Genomic DNA, 16395 nt, shown 5'->3' on the forward strand with positions numbered 1-16395 from the left:
AAGGGAGTCGCTCCATCCCCTTGATCATTCTGGTTGCCCTCTTCTGAACCTTTTCCAACTCTATAATATCCTTTCTGAGATGAGGCGACCAGAACTGTACACAGTATTCCAAATGCGGCCGCACCATAGATTTATACAACGGCATTATGATATCGGCTGTTTTATTTTCAATACCGTTCCTAATTATTGCTAGCATGGAATTTGCCTTTTTCACAGCTGCCGCACACTGGGTCGACATTTTCATCGTGCTGTCCACCGCAACCCCAAGGTCTCTCTCCTGGTCGGTCACCGCCAGTTCAGACCCCATGAGCGTATATGTGAAATTAAGATTTTTTGCTCCAATATGCATAATTTTACACTTGTTTATATTGAATTGCATTTGCCATTTTTCCGCCCATTCACTCAGTTTGAAGAGGTCTTTTTGGAGCTCTTCGCAATCCCTTTTTGTTTTAACAACCCTGAACAATTTAGTGTCGTCAGCAAACTTGGCCACTTCACTGCTCACTCCTAATTCTAGGTCATTAATGAACAAGTTGAAAAGTACAGGTCCCAATACCGATCCTTGAGTGACTCCACTTTCTACAGCCCTCCATTGGGAGAACTGTCCGTTTATTCCTACTCTCTGCTTTCTGCTTCTTAACCAATTCCTTATCCACAAGAGGACCTCTCCTCTTATTCCATGACTGCTAAGCTTCCTCAGAAGCCTTTGGTGAGGTACCTTGTCAAACGCTTTTTGAAAGTCTAAGTACACTATGTCCACTGGATCACCTCTATCTATATGCTTGTTGACACTCTCCAAGAATTCTAATAGGTTACTGAGACAGGACTTTCCCTTGCAGAAGCCATGCTGGCTCTGCTTCAGCAAGGCTTGTTCTTCTATGTGCTTAGTTAATCTAGCTTTAATCATACTTTCTACCAGTTTTCCAGGGACAGAAGTTAAGCTAACTGGCCTGTAATTTCCGGGATCCCCTCTGGATCCCTTTTTGAAGATTGGCGTTACATTTGCCACTTTCCAGTCCTCAGGCACGGAGGAGGACCCGAGGGACAAGTTACATATTTTAGTTAGCAGATCAGCAATTTCACCTTTGAGTTCTTTGAGAACTCTCGGGTGGATGCCATCCGGGCCCGGTGATTTGTCAGTTTTTATATTGTCCATTAAGCTTAGAACTTCCTCTCTCGTTACCACTATTTGTCTTAGTTCCTCAGAATCCCTTCCTGCAAATGTTAGTTCAGGTTCAGGGATCTGCCCTATATCTTCCACTGTGAAGACAGGTGCAAAGAATTCATTTAGCTTGTCTGCAATCTCCTTATCGTTCTTTAGTACACCTTGGACTCCCTTATCATCCAAGGGTCCAATTGTCTCCCTAGATGGTCTCCTGCTTTGAATGTATTTATAGAATTTTTTGTTGTTGATTTTTATGTTCTTAGCAATGTGCTCCTCAAATTCTTTTTTAGCATCCCTTATTGTCTTCTTGCATTTCTTTTGCCAGAGTTTGTGTTCTTTTTTATTTTCTTCATTTGGACAAGACTTCCATTTTCTGAAGGAAGACTTTTTGCCTCTAAGAGCTTCCTTGACTTTGCTCGTTAACCATGCTGGCATCTTCTTGGCCCTGGCAGTACCTTTTCTGATCTGCGGTATGCACTCCAGTTGAGCTTCTAATATAGTGTTTTTAAACAACTTCCAAGCATTTTCGAGTGATGTGACCCTCTGGACTTTGTTTTTCAGCTTTCTTTTTACCAATCCCCTCATTTTTGTGAAGTTTCCTCTTTTGAAGTCAAATGTGACCGTGTTGGATTTTCGTGGCAATTGGCCAGTTACATGTATGTTTAATAGCACTGTGGTCACTGCTCCCAATCGGTTCAACAACACTTACATCTCGCACCAGGTCCCGGTCCCCACTGAGGATTAAGTCCAGGGTTGCCGTCCCTCTGGTTGGTTCCATGACCAACTGGTCTAGGGAATAGTCATTTAGAATATCTAGAAACTTTGCTTCTTTGTCATGACTGGAACACATATGCAGCCAGTCTATGTGCGGGTAGTTGAAGTCACCCATTACTACCACATTTCCTAGTTTGGATGCTTCCTCAATTTCATATCTCATCTCAAGGTCTCCCTGAGCATTTTGATCAGGGGGACGATAGATCGTTCCCAGTATTAAGTCCCTCCTGGGGCATGGTATCACCACCCACAACAATTCTGTGGAGGAGTCTGCCTCTTTTGGGGTTTCGAGCTTGCTGGATTCAATGCCTTCTTTCACGTATAGAGCGACTCCGCCACCAATACGTCCTTCCCTGTCCTTCCGATATAGTTTATGTCCAGGGATAACTGTATCCCACTGGTTTTCTCCATTCCACCAGGTCTCGGTTATGCTCACTATATCAATGCTCTCCTCTAAGACCAAGCACTCCAGTTCTCCCATCTTGGTTCGCAGGCTCCTAGCATTAGCGTACAGGCACTTGTAAGCAGTGTCTCTCTTCAAGTGTCTTTGGGAATCGACGTGGGGTGTCCCACAGCAGTTTTTCAAGAACAAACTTGGAATTGTACTATTAGTTGTACAAACAGCACAATCCTATATGTGTCTACTCTGGAGTAAGTCCTACTGTGTTCAGTGGTGCTTACTCCCAGATAAGTGTGTAGAGGATTGCAACCCAAGTTCCTTCCTCAACCCTCTTCTGTTGTAGAAGGTATCTCAGAGCAAATGGGGAAAGAAGATAGTCAAGGGGAGGGGGGCAACAGCATTCACTCCCTATTTTTTATTATTTTTATTCTTCCCTTATTATCACAGAACTAAAGATAGGGGCACTCTAGCCAGGTTCTAAAAGGACAACCCTCTTTACCACTGAGAGCGAGTTTGTATACTACAAATAAACAGGTACACTGCAAGTCAAGCTTCTGCTGGAAATGTGAAGTGCAGATTTATAATCGGTGTGATTGGTGAGGTCAAGCCAGATGGCTCATTGATAGCCACAGTAGTATTGAATGTGGTACTTGGAGGACATACAGTATATTTCCAGGCATCCAATGTTAAATGCTCAGAAAATGCAAAACCACCCTTATATTAAAGTGTGAGCTGTGTGCAAGAACTGAGAATATGTATTTATTTGTCCAAAACACTGCATAAAGGCCCTCTAAATTCTTTGGGTCCCAGAGCACCTTTCATAGCAGAAAGACAATGTGGCTGGGTTGGTACCTAGAAGTTACTTGATAAAATTAGTAACATATCATTTGAAAGACTTTAAGTTTAAATGAATTCTTAAGTTTCTTAAGAAATAAAAAATTCTAGATTACTCTGTAGAAACATTAGTAACACAGGAAAGAAGCAAAGTAAGAACACCAACAAACATACAAAAATATAATTCTTCATCTTTGGAGATGGCAGGTGTTGCCACCACTCACCATATGTTCAGAGGCACCTTACTAAATTCTTCCAAGCTACACAGGAAGTGGATTGGACTGTGAAAGACCAACCCAAATGGTGTTTGCATTTTGACAAATTTGTATGGCAGTACAATATCTTAGAGAGGAGGTCAGGCCTCCTGCTCCCCTGGTGCATTCACTATAGCTGCCCAAGTTCCCTGCTTTTTAAAGTTTGATAGAAATATCTGTGGGCTATAGGTACGTTCTTAAACAGCAAGGTTTTTTGCCTATTCGTGAATTTCAATTAAGGACACTAGCAGGGGAGCAAACTGTGACTACTATAAGAGCTGCAGTGCCCACTGAGGATCAGTCATTGGCATTAGTACGTGGTTTCACAGGAAATTCAATTTTTAGATGCGTGCTGGGTTGGGTATCTGTTTCTTCTCTCTTCCTTGATTTATGTATTCTGAAGTTATCTTTAAGATGTCTTTTCATAGACATGATTTTTGAACCTTTAAAATAGTTTCCTTTCTAAAAACAAAGAATTCAAAGTCAATATTTTGCAAAGCCATATATATTTCTTATAACTTTACAGCTACAATGAAATGTTCACGAACTATACAAAAACGCTTAAAACAGACAGTAAACAGGTGCTTTTAATTTAATAGAACTGCATTTCAGTTACACTGGATCCTGGAAGACGGAATTCCCAGCACAACTTCATTGTTCTGCTAATCCACAGAGCAGTGAAATCATTTAGACACACACACAATCCTCAAACCAATTTGGTCCATCCCCTGGCAGGTCCTTTCAGTCTTGCAAATATGTGTGTCCAGTTGTCTGCCTCTTAAAAGAGGCGTTTACCTAAAGGGAAAAGTGAGATAGATTAGAGTTTTTGCTATGTTATGATTGCATACATTGGCTACAAAACAGAGGAACTTGTTCCAGGAGTTTATGAGATCATTCAGTGTGTTTTTTCAGATGTGACAAAACTGCTTTTGAAGCCAGAAAATTTTCAAATGTAGTTTGCGATGTGGCATAGAGCACAGAAGGATTTACACGAATCTTAAGTACTGTAGCTCTTAATCTAAGATCTTAGTTACTGAATAAAGTATATACACTTATAGAATATTAATACAGGATTTCTTTTAAACAAATATTCTTTGTCACAATCAAAGCATACAACATATTATCCTAAATATAAAGAACTTCTGTATTGGGGAAGGATTCAAATGACTGATTCTAATTAGAGAATTTTTTACTGAACTAGCTGGCTCTCTACAAATATTTTTCCATAGGATCTGGACTAACAATTGACATGCATATGCTGAAGAATTTTAAGAAATCCAAAGTGATTGATGTTTTAATGTGCTGAAGAACAGCAATGAAATCTGAGCACAATAGCACTCTCTCCACCTGCGATTCCTAGCATGTAGTATTCACAAGCACACTGCCTCCCAACAGTGGAGGTAGAATATATCCATTAGGGTTAACCATCCAAGTTGGTGACCATCACTGCCTCTTGTGGGGTAAATATGTCTGTTGGGGAAATAAATGGAAAGCCAGGCAGAGAGAATGGAATGGAAAACAATACAGATAACTAGAAGCCTGGCCAGGAGCACTCCACACTGCAATATTTTATAGCAGGTCTCACTTGTATATTACTAGTAAGTATCAGGTTATAACTTCTTGATACATTATTAGCTATCTGACTGAAAACCACTATTCAAAAGCTTAGGACACTGCAGATCTGGACATATTTAATCGCACAATCCTAACTGAGAAGTAAATCCTATTGAATTCAATGGGTCTTACTCCAAGATAAGTGGGGTTAGGGTTGTGGTCTAAGCTATTTACTCAAAAAGGGGAACATTCGTTTTTCCATTCACAGGTCTTTCCTAATTTCAAAGCACATACAGTGCCTTGCAAAAGTAATCAGACCCCTGCCCTGACCAATGCTCTCCTATTACTAAATTACAAATGGTATATTGTAATTTCATTCTGTATATTTTATTTTGAAACGCTGAAACTCAAAATCAATTATTGTAAGATGACATTGGTTTTATGTTGGGAAATGTTTGTAAGAAACATACTGAATCATGTTGCTTGCATAAGTATTCAACCCACACACATTAGTATTTGGCAGAGTCACCTTTTGCTGCAATAACAGGTTTAAGTCTTTTGGGGTAGGTATGTACCAGCTTTGCACACAATGTAGGAAGGATTTTGGCTCATTCTTGCCAGATTCGCTCCAGGTCATTCAGGTTGATTGGATGTCACTGGTGGACCACAATTTTCAAACAGTGCCACAGATTCTCAATGGGATTGAGATCAGGACTTTGACTGGGCCACTGTAGGAGATTCACCTCTTTGTCCTTGAGCCACTCCAGTGTTGCTTTGGCCTTGTGCTTGGGATCACTGTCCCGCTGAAAAGTGAATTTCCTCCCAAAGCTCAGTTTTTTAGTGGACTGAAGCAGGTTCTCTTGCAGTGTTTTCCTGTATTTTGCTCTATCCATTTTTCCTTCCATTTTAACGAGATGCCCAGTCCCTGCTGATGAGAAGCATCCCCACAGCTTGATACTGCCACTATCATACTTCAATGTAGGGATGGTGTGTCTTGATACATGGGCAGTCTTAGGTTTGCACCACACATAGCTCTTTGAGTTTTGGCCAAAAAGCTCTATCTTGTTCTCATCTGACCACAAAACCTTTTCCCACATCGCAGCTGGGGCACTATGCTTTCTCGAAGCTCCACACACGCTTTCAGATGGTACTTTTCAAGAGCTCTGCATAACAATGGCTTGTATGGGAGGGTGGCAAGAAAGAAGCTGTTACAGTAGGTCCCCACTCATGGCGGGTTACGTTCCAGACTCCCACTGAAAAGCGAAAACTGCTGGAAAGTGGGGCCCTACTGTATTATATAATACACTCAGAAACACACACCAGGCAATCCAGGCAATCTAGCTATCAGCTGGAGCACGGGGAGCTTGCACACTACAGCTGATCACTATCAGCTGGAGTGCGGGGAGCTCTCGCACTACAGCTGATGGCTGTTAGCTGGAGCTCCCTGCGCTACAGCTGATCGCTGTCAGCTGGAGAGCGGGGAGCTCTCGCACTATAGCTGATTGCTCCGCTGGCGCCGCCGTATTAGCGGAATGCCAAAAAGAAGGGCCCTACTGTAACAGCTTCTTTCTTGCCACCCTCCCATACAGGCCAGTGTCATGCAGAGCTCTTGATATTGTTGATTGGTGCACCATTACTCCACTCCCAGCCACTGAACTCTGTAGCTCCTTCAAAGGGATTGTTGGCCTCTCTGTGGCTTCTCTCACAAGTCTCCTTCTTGTTCAAGTGCTGAGTTTTGAGGGATGGCCTTTTCTTGGCAGTGCCTGGGTGGTGTGATGCAGCTTCCACTTCCTGATTATTGACCCTACTGTGCTCACTGGGATTTCCAAACACGTGGATATTATTTTGTATCTTTTCCTAATCTATGCATTTGTAGTACATTATTTCTCACTTCTGTAGAATGCTCTTTGGTCTTCATTTTGTTCAGATCCACAGACTGACCAACAATCTTTCAACAGTGGGGTTTTCATCCTGACAATGTGACAGCAACTTTAATGGTTCACAGGTGGAGGCCAGTGGTAAGGTAAATATGTCCTCGATAGGGCAATTTCTTTCATCTGTGGAAACTGGGAGCTTCCACGGCACAGGGGCTGAATACTTATGCAAGCAACCTGTTTCAGTTTTTTACATTTCTTACCAACATTTCCCTACATAAAACCAATGTCATCTCACAATAATTTATTTTGAGTTTCAGTGTTTCAAAATAAAGTACCATACAGAAAGAAACTACAATGTACCATTTGTAATTCAGTAATATGAGAGCATTGGTCAGGGGTCTGATAACTTTTGCAAGGCACTGTATAGCATAAACCTTCCCTTTCTGAGTAAGGGTGGGGTTACCTACAGTCTTCATTGAAAGCTCATCCATCCAACTACTTAAAAGTTATTTATTTTGTACCCACCAAATACTATTTTTTCCCTCTGTTTGCAAAAGGAAGAATAATGTTCTTGAGCCAAACTAAAGCACTTATATATATATATATATATACATACATACATACATATATACATACACACATATATACATATATATACATACATACATATATATATATACATACATACACATATATACATATATATATACATATATATATATATATATATACACACACACATACACACACACACTGGATGCAAGCAACAAGAGATGATACGTTACCTTCCTCATCCACCTCCAGCCATTGGTGGAGGATTTGGACCTCCACCAAAGTGTTTTATTCGACCCATTCTACGACGAGGAAACCATGGAGGCCTAAAAGAATACAAAAGAAGTCTAATACAAAAGCCTCCACAACAACTCCATTTCCATAAGTGTTTAAGTCATAATCTGATCAAAACCACAGTATGTTGTCTTCTCCTTCAAAGCAGCAACTTGCCTAGTCAGTGAACAATCAAAGGAATAGAATAAGAGAAAATACATAGTCCAAAGAAACTATTTAGCAGATTCTGGGAATTCTGTGATCTGTAAAATAGTCTTCCTTTCAAGTCTTAGGGTCTCTTGAATTTTTGGGAGCCTATCAACACATAGTGAAATATTTTTTAAAGGCCACATTGTAAAATTACTATTTTGATCAGAAAAAGTGAGGATGACCTAAACCTGAAATAAATAAATAATAATAATTTATTTGTCACTCAAAAAAGGCTCAAAGAGACTTACAGTAATGCAACCTCTCTCTCTTACTCTTTGGAAGACAGTAAAACTCTGAAGTTAGGATTTGGTTCACATGAGTTCTCTGCAAGTAGTTTTGCATCCAGTGGGGCACCAGGATAAACTTTAGGATTACAAGTCTTCCAAAAAAAATTACCCAAAGAACTTTCAGCATGGAACAAGGCTTATACAAACAGACCCCACAGGATGGCATCTGTCAGCTGTGAACACAACTTTGTTGCTAAGGCTTACTTGAATAGGGATTTTCATGCATAGGCCCTGGCTCACAATGCGGATTTTACTTAAGAGACTCTGCCTTGCTCCTGTTCTTCATCATGCGCAAGACCCACATACCTGTGTGTGAACCAGACCAAACTATCTGCTATTTCCATCCAATATATCAGATATTATTTACAAATACGTGTATGTTTCAGTAAAACACAGACATTTTCATGCAGGATTTTGTGAACCATCTAAAATTTGACTGGGTTGCTGGATTACTACTCCCTAACCTTGGCAAGGCTGACGGGAGTTGGAATCCAAGAGGTTCCGCGCCTTGATCTAAATAAAGTAAAAAAGCAGTACCCTTTTCCATCATCATATCTTGAAGAGGAAGAAGATGCGTTGTCTCTCCTTCTCAAGTCTGGGCGAATAATGCTCTGGAAACTAAAATAAAAGGAGACAAGATTTCCATTATCCTACTGCCAAAAATTGAAGGGTGCAGCCATATTAAATTTTGTTCAAAATTCACACTTGTGCCGATTCATTGAGGCTCAAGAACAGTTGAGTAATAGTAAAATTTAAATGAACTGTAAAATAGTGTTTCTATAAAAAAAAAACATTTGCTTTTCTATAAAAAAAACTTTTGCTTTGAGGTCAACTGAAAGTTGCCAAAATCTAAACCTGAAACAAGCCTAATTTTAAATGGTATATATCTGGACTGGGAAGAATGTGTTTCGCCACAGCATGGAAAAGTTCATTAGGAGGGCTTTAAACCTAAGGAGGATAGAGACGTAAACTTGGTGGTAACGACTGATAAAGCCTTGTGCATAGTAACGGGAACAGAGAGATCGGCTCTAATAGGGCCCAGTAACAGTTCTCAGAAAAATGTAGTAAGGAAGCCAAGCCATAAATCACATGGTCTTTGATGTCTGTATACTAATGCCAGAGCATGGGAAACAAGCAGGACAAACTTGAACTCTTAATGCAGGAGGGTAATTATGACATGATAGGTATAACTGAAACTTGGTGGGCTAACTCCCATGACTGGAATACAGCAATTGAAAGATATAACTTGTTTAAAAAGAACAGAAGGAATAAAAAGGGAGGTGGAGTCACACTGTATGTTAAAAATATATATCTCTGCACAGAAATACAGGAAGAAGAGCTTGGTAGCTCCACCGAGAGTATCTGGATTAAAGTTAATGGGGCAAGTAATAGAAGGAATGTGGTGCTTGGAGTCTACTACCGACCACCCAATCAAGGAGAAGACGACAATGTAACTTTTGAGAAGCAAATTGCCAATGTTTTGAGGAGGCATGATGTAGTAGTAATGGGGGATTTCAATTATCCTGATATCTGGTGGGAGACAAATTCTGCCAAACACAGCCCCTCCAAGAAATTTCTGACTTGTGTTGGAGATAACTTTCTCCTACAGAAAGTGGAGGAAGCAACCAGAGGATCAGCTATCCTGGACTTCATTCTAACAAATAGAGATGATTTGGTGGATGAAGTGGCAGTTATGGGAACTCTGGGGGAAAGTGACCACACCATACCTGAACTGATTTTAAAAGAAGCAAAAGCTGAGAGTAGCCATATGTGTACCCTGGACTTCAGGAAAGCTGATTTTAATAAACTCAGAACAATTGTAAGTACGGTTCCATGGCAAGCCACCCTAATGAGAAAAGGAGTCCAAGATAGGTGGGAGTTTCTAAAAAAGGAAATTCTAAAAGAGCAATGGCAAGCAATTCCAACAAGGAAAAAAGGGGGGAAACAGCAGAAGCCAATGTGGCTTCACATAAAGCTTAGAGATGACCTGAAAACAAAAAAGGACACACACAGGAAGTGGAAAGGCCAGGCCACAAAGGAAGAGTACAGGCAGGTATCACGGAATTGCAGGGATGGTGTCAGGAAGGCTAAAGCTGAGAATGAGCTGAGGTTAGCGAGGGATGCTAAAAGCAACAAAAAAGGTTTCTTCAGGTACGTCCATAGTAAAAGACAGAGAAAAGAAATGGTGGCACAGCTACTCAATGAGGATGGCAAAATGACAACAGATGACAAAGAAGAGGCAGAAGTCCTCAATTCCTACTTTGGCTCAGTCTTCTCCCAAAAAGGATCTATGACCCTACCGGGAAACATGAAGTTGAAGGGGCAGGACTGGAGTTTGAGATTGATAGACTAATGGGCAAGGAATATGTATTCACTTTGAACGAGTTCAAATAGGCAGGGCCCAATAAACTGCATCCTAGAGCAGTGGTTCCCAACCTGGGGGCCGAGTCCCCCAGGGGCCCCGCGAAGTAATCCAGAGGAGGCCGTGAACAGTAAAGAAATGAATTATTTATTATTATTTTTTAAAAGTCTTCACTCCTTCTACACTGTCTGCTTTCCACTGCCGCTGCAGATGACACCTCTCCCTTGCTCCAAACGAGAGGGGAGGCCTTTTGCTGAAGCGCCAGAGCGTCTTTCAGGCGCACTAAGGGCAGGCATCTGCCTATAAAATACATGGCAGATGCCAAAGAAGGCTGAGGGTGGAGCTAGCAGGAAGAAGAGGGGATTACTATCACTGATTCCTGTCACCTTGCACTGCCACTACTGGCAACGCCCTTACTTAGAATGAGAGGAGAGGGCTTCTTGTGAAGCAAAAAGAAGCAAGCCTGCAAAGAAAGGCTGCTTTCCCCCTTCCTTCCTGGCAGCCAGGGGTCCCGTGCTCATAAAGGTTGGGAACCACTGTCCTAGAGTATTGAAGGAGCTGGCTGAAGAACTCTCAGAACCACTGTCTGTTATCTTTGCAAAATCATGGAGGACTGGTGAAGTGCCGGATGACTGAAGGAGAGCTAATGTTGTCCTATCTTCAAGAAGGGAACTACAGACCACTCAGCCTAACGTCAATCCCTGGAAAAACTCTAGAGCAGATTATAAAGCAATCTGTAGGCACCTTGAAAACAATGTAGTAATTACTAGAAGCCAACATGGATTTATGAGGAACAAATCCTGCCAAACTAATCTTATCTCGTTGTTTGATCGGATAACGTCCCTTGTAGACTGTGAGAATGCTATGGACATAATATATCTTGACTTCAGCAAAGCTTTTGACAAAGTGCCCCATGATCTTCTGATTAGCAAGCTAGCTAAATTTTTTTTTTTAATTAGATTTGTTAGTCGCCCATCTGGCTGGTTGTCCAGTCACTCTGAGCGACATACAGAAAAAGCATACAAATACATTAAAACAGTAAAAGCTCAAGCACGAATAATAAAAACCTAACCCTCCCCAAAGGCCTGCCTAAAAAGCCAGGCCCAGCAGAAGTTCATCATAGCGGGGGCATGGTGGAGTTAACAGTCCCCAAGCACCACCCTTTGAAAATAACTATTGACTAGGACTGGAACCACTGCAAACCAATGCCAACAGAAGAATACTATGGATGATGGTATCAAAAGCCGCTGAGAGGTCAAAGAGGATTAACAGGGACACAGTCCCCCCATCTCTCTCCCAAGAAAGGCCATCATACAGGGCGACCAAGGCAGTTTCCGCCTACAAATTGGAACAACTATCAAGTGGATCCACAGCTGGCTTCAGAATCGTACTCAAAGAGTGCTTATCAATGGTTCCTTCTCAAACTGGGTGGAAGTAACGAGTGGGGTACCACAGGGCTTGGTCCTGGGCCCAGTGCTCTTTGACATTTTTATTAACAACTTGGATGAGGAGGTAAAGAGCATGCTTACCAAATTTGCAGATGATACAAAATTGGGGGGCATAGCTAATACCGTGGAAGACAGAAACAAAATTCAAAGGGACCTTGATAGGCTGGAGCATTGGGCTGAAAACAACAGAATGAAATTCAACAGGGATAAATGCAACATTCTACACTTAGGAAAAGTAAACCAAATGTACAGTAATAAGATGGGGAATACTTGGCTCAGCAATACGACATGTGAGAAGGATCTTCGAATTGTCATTGATCACAAGCGGAATATTAGTCAACAGTGTGATGTGGCTGCAAAAAAGGCAAATGCTATATTAGGCTGCATTAACAGAAGTATAGTTTCTAAATCGCGTGTATTAGTTCCCCTCTATTCAGTACTGGTTAGGCCTCATCTTGAGTACTGCTTCCAGTTCTGGTCTCCGCACTTCAAGAAGGATGCAGACAAACTGGAACAGGTTCAGAGGAGGGCAACAAGGATGATCAGGGGACTGGAAACAAAGCCCTATGAGGAAAGAATGAACAAACTGAACATGTTTAGCCTTGAGAAGACTGAGGGGAGATATGATAGCATTCTTCAAGTACATAAAAAGATGTCACACAGAGAAGTGTCCCAGAGTGCAGGACATGAAATAATGGGCTCAAGTTGCAGGAAACACAGTGAACTTCTTTAAAAAAGATGTTTCTGAGGTCTGCAAAAAGAAATCAGGCATTCTAGACTTCTGAGCACATCTGGAAAATATTTTGAAGTCTCATAAAAGATCATAGAAGTCATAGAATAGTAGAGGTGGAAGGGGCCTATAAGACCATCAAGTCCAACCCCCTGCTCAATGCAGGAATCCAAATGAAAGCATTCCCAACTGATGGCTGTCCAGCTGCCTCTTGAATGCCTCCAGAGTCGGAGAGCCCACTACCTCTCTAGGTAATTGATTCCATTGTCGTATGGCTCTAACAGTTAGGACGTTTTTCCTGATGTTCAGGAATCTTGTTTCCTATTTATCAATTTAATTTTAATCAACAATTTCTTTTTCTTGGTGGCTTTGTAGAGTATTGTCAGCTCATGTCTCTGAAAGAAGACCAAAGTATATTTTATCAAATGTCTTCATAATGCAAGGTTTAAGAGCTAGGTCTATTACACTGCAGAAGAGTTGTTCTGCCAATCTGTTAAATTAACTCTTGATTACATCCTATCATTTATTTCTTGTTTTATACTCTGCCATATGGCTAGATTTAGGTGGTTTCCAAGGCAAGTTACAGAATTCAAGATTTTAAGTAAGACAACAGTTCTACTTACAACATAACTACAAAGTCTGCTATGCCCCAAAAGAAGTCTGTTATAGATGACAAGCTCCAAGGAGCCCGACTCCGGCTATCCAACACTTGTCCTATAACATAAGGAACAATAATGAATACCATCTCAAAATAATAAGTATACATTATTATGACTGAGGAAGCAGCATTGTTCACAAATACAGATATTTGACAAGTAAAAACATGGTATCTTTTCCCTTCATCATATGCCATTGGGAGCTACTGCTTGAAAAATCTAAATACTGGGTATGTGGCCACAAAATGTTCTTTACTAGTTATATGCTTTTTAAATATCATTTATTGCTGAGATGGGGAATCTGTGACCCTCCAGATATTGCTGTACTATAACTCCCATAATCCCTAACCAATAGCTATGTTAGCTGGGGTTGATGGGAGTTGGAGTCCAACAACCTCTGGAGGGCCACAGGTTTCCCACCATGGTTTTTTAGGAACAGCATTTTCACTGACATTAAAATAGTCACCGAAATAGTTCTAACTGGAGATATACAATAGATTCTAACTGTGAATTTCTAAATGTATTCAGATCTAGAAATTTACTTTGTCATTCCTTCAACACACATTTTTGTGTAACAAGTGAAGTGGAAACGTCTCTCACCTAATAATGCTAGTTTTCACATCACAGTTGCAATGCTTCTAGTTGGGGTAGCAGCTATCGTCACCGTGGTTTACATTGTCCCTGGGTAGATTTGAGATGAGGGGCAGGCATACCAATTCAGTGCATCCAGCACTAAGAAATCTTTCTACCTAAAAGGTCTCTTATAGCGTAGTCCTATGTACGTTTTACTTACAAGTAAAATGTGCACAGGATAAGAGCCCTAGTCTCTGTACTACTGCACTTTTTTGCTACTAGAAACTGGTACAAATTATAAACAAGATGCATTAAGTCTTCAGCTGAAACGGCAACTTGCAGTTAATTTCTCAATTCTTCTAGTGCTAATCCATCATGCATTTAACAACTCACCTAGTTGCCATAAGTGACCAGGAATTCCAGGCAGGCAAGTGAAAACGCTGGTGGAAGAGGGAAAGACTGCTCCACCCCTCCACTGCCAGCCTACCTGATTAGCTACTGAGAAAGGAAAATGTCTTCCTTCACAACCTGAGAACTCAGTAAGGGAGGGGGAGGGAGAGATGATCCCATCTCTTCAGCAGGCCCTTTGATAGAGGACATTTTTTAAACCAGATTGCTAAGGAACTAGTAGCCTGCATTTCAGTGCTGCCCATGAAGAAGGTGAACTGTAAATTTTCAACCAATATCTTAATAGGAGGTTTTTTTATATCTTATCAACCAATATCTTAATAGGAGGTTTTTTTAAACATTAGGCTGCTATTTATAATTATTGGCTGTCTCCTTCTCTACAAAGACACTAATCAAAACATACCTCACTAGTGGCAGCACTGAGAGTGTGAATCAGTGACTATTTGAAACATGTATAAAATGTAAATGTACTGCCTTCAAGTCGATTCCGACTTATGGCAACCCTATGAATAGGGTTTTCATGAGGCTGAGAGGCAGTGACTGGCCCAAGGTCACCCAGTGAGCTTCATGGCTCGGTGGGGATTCGAACCCTGTCTCCCAGGTCGTAGTCCAACACCTTAACCACTACACCACACTGGCTTGAAACATGTATACTACTATTTAAAAATGTATGGAGCTTTACACTTTACTGAGCGAAGTACAGACATACGTTAGACAAATAGACTAATACTATCATTGAGAACTCTGAAATGCCATTTGTATAGCTTCATCCTATCCATGCTTACTCCAAGTTCAACAGGGTTTAAGATTATTACCTATTGCTAATATGAAGCAAAGGAGGCAAAAGTTACTTCATCCCAGATTTATATGGTAAGAGGTATGAACAATTTACTTCTCAGAAGCACTTTCTTCAGATGTGAAAGTCCAAATTACGAAGCATAAGAATGGTTTGAGATGGTAAACTTAAGCCAGAAAATTATGAATTTAAATGTGAAAACTGCATTAGTCACGGGCCATAGGTTCATACAAGATGAACATTATTCAGACTGGCACTTCCAGTTATAATTGTCTCTCTGTTTCCTATGTTAAAAGGGGAGGTACAATGGCATGTGCAACAACTCAAAGTGCATACAAAATTTCTTAACTGCAGGTTAATTACCCTTCTCGACCCCTTTTTAAGAACAAATACATAAAATAGGTTATTCCATATGAAGTGACTCACCCAGGCTCTTTGAGAGCTACCTTTTGAAAGACAACCTGAAACCTTGTTATACAAAGAGGGGACTTTCCCCATCCTTTCAGTGCATATTTATAGGCTCGGCAGACACATTTATTTATTAATCGTTAAGGTAATACTGGTTGCGTCTGCCATTCTTCCAGATATGTCGGGGACAAAAGCGTGATCTTGCGTATTTGCATGCAACTATCCTCCGTCGCGCGCGCGCACACATACACACTCCTTTCAATTCCTTTTGAGGTACAAGGCAGGAAAAGGGACATCTCTCTGACTCAGGCATTACCCCCACACCCAAAGGATTCCTTCCCAGCACGGAATCTCTGCCTCTCACCGTTCGAAATATAAACCATCGCTTCGTTCCGCTCAGCGAGCGCCCTACGGATCCGAGCACACAGGGATCTCTCCTGCTCCGCCTCTTCACCAAGGAACTCGGAGCTGGGAAGACTCGATAGGCCCAGAGCTCCCGGGAAGGGCTATTGCGTCACTATTTTCTTATTGGTTTGGAGGGCGAATTCCCTATCCGCAACCGCCCCTTCCGCCTTGCCTACCGGTTTGATGTCTCTACTGGCCAAAGGACCACAGAGATAGGAAAAAAATTGAATAGCACACTCCATCCTTGATAGGTGGAAAACAGAAATTAGACAGTTTTTTATATTTACAATGCTGGAGAGTAATATTGGATAGTGTACTGAAGCGGTCTTTAACTGGAGGAAATTAGTTTTATACCACTTAACACGGGATCTTCTATTCCCTGAGGTACATTCTCTTTAACTAGTAGCCAAATATGCCCAGTTTGGCTTC

The 16395-nt window shown here is 41.2% G+C and overlaps 1 protein-coding gene across 2 annotated transcripts; it reads right to left on the minus strand.

The window, feature by feature from the left end:
* Positions 1-7639: 7639 nt before the first annotated feature.
* Positions 7640-16077, minus strand: SELENOK (selenoprotein K). Of its 2 annotated transcripts, none has more exons than XM_061622013.1 (4): positions 15926-16077; positions 13344-13434; positions 8718-8798; positions 7640-7736 (listed from the first exon to the last, which is right to left on the minus strand). In XM_061622013.1, the coding sequence occupies exons 1-4, from the start codon at positions 15942-15944 to the stop codon at positions 7640-7642; spliced, it is 288 nt and encodes a 95-aa protein (XP_061477997.1). In that variant the 5' UTR covers positions 15945-16077. The 2 variants fall into 2 exon arrangements, with proteins under 2 accessions (XP_061477997.1, XP_061477998.1); XM_061622014.1 differs by having other exon boundaries at positions 7649-7736.
* Positions 16078-16395: the final 318 nt, after the last annotated feature.

This window comes from Rhineura floridana, chromosome 3 (assembly GCF_030035675.1).
Source record: "Rhineura floridana isolate rRhiFlo1 chromosome 3, rRhiFlo1.hap2, whole genome shotgun sequence".
Taxonomy (NCBI): domain Eukaryota; kingdom Metazoa; phylum Chordata; class Lepidosauria; order Squamata; family Rhineuridae; genus Rhineura; species Rhineura floridana.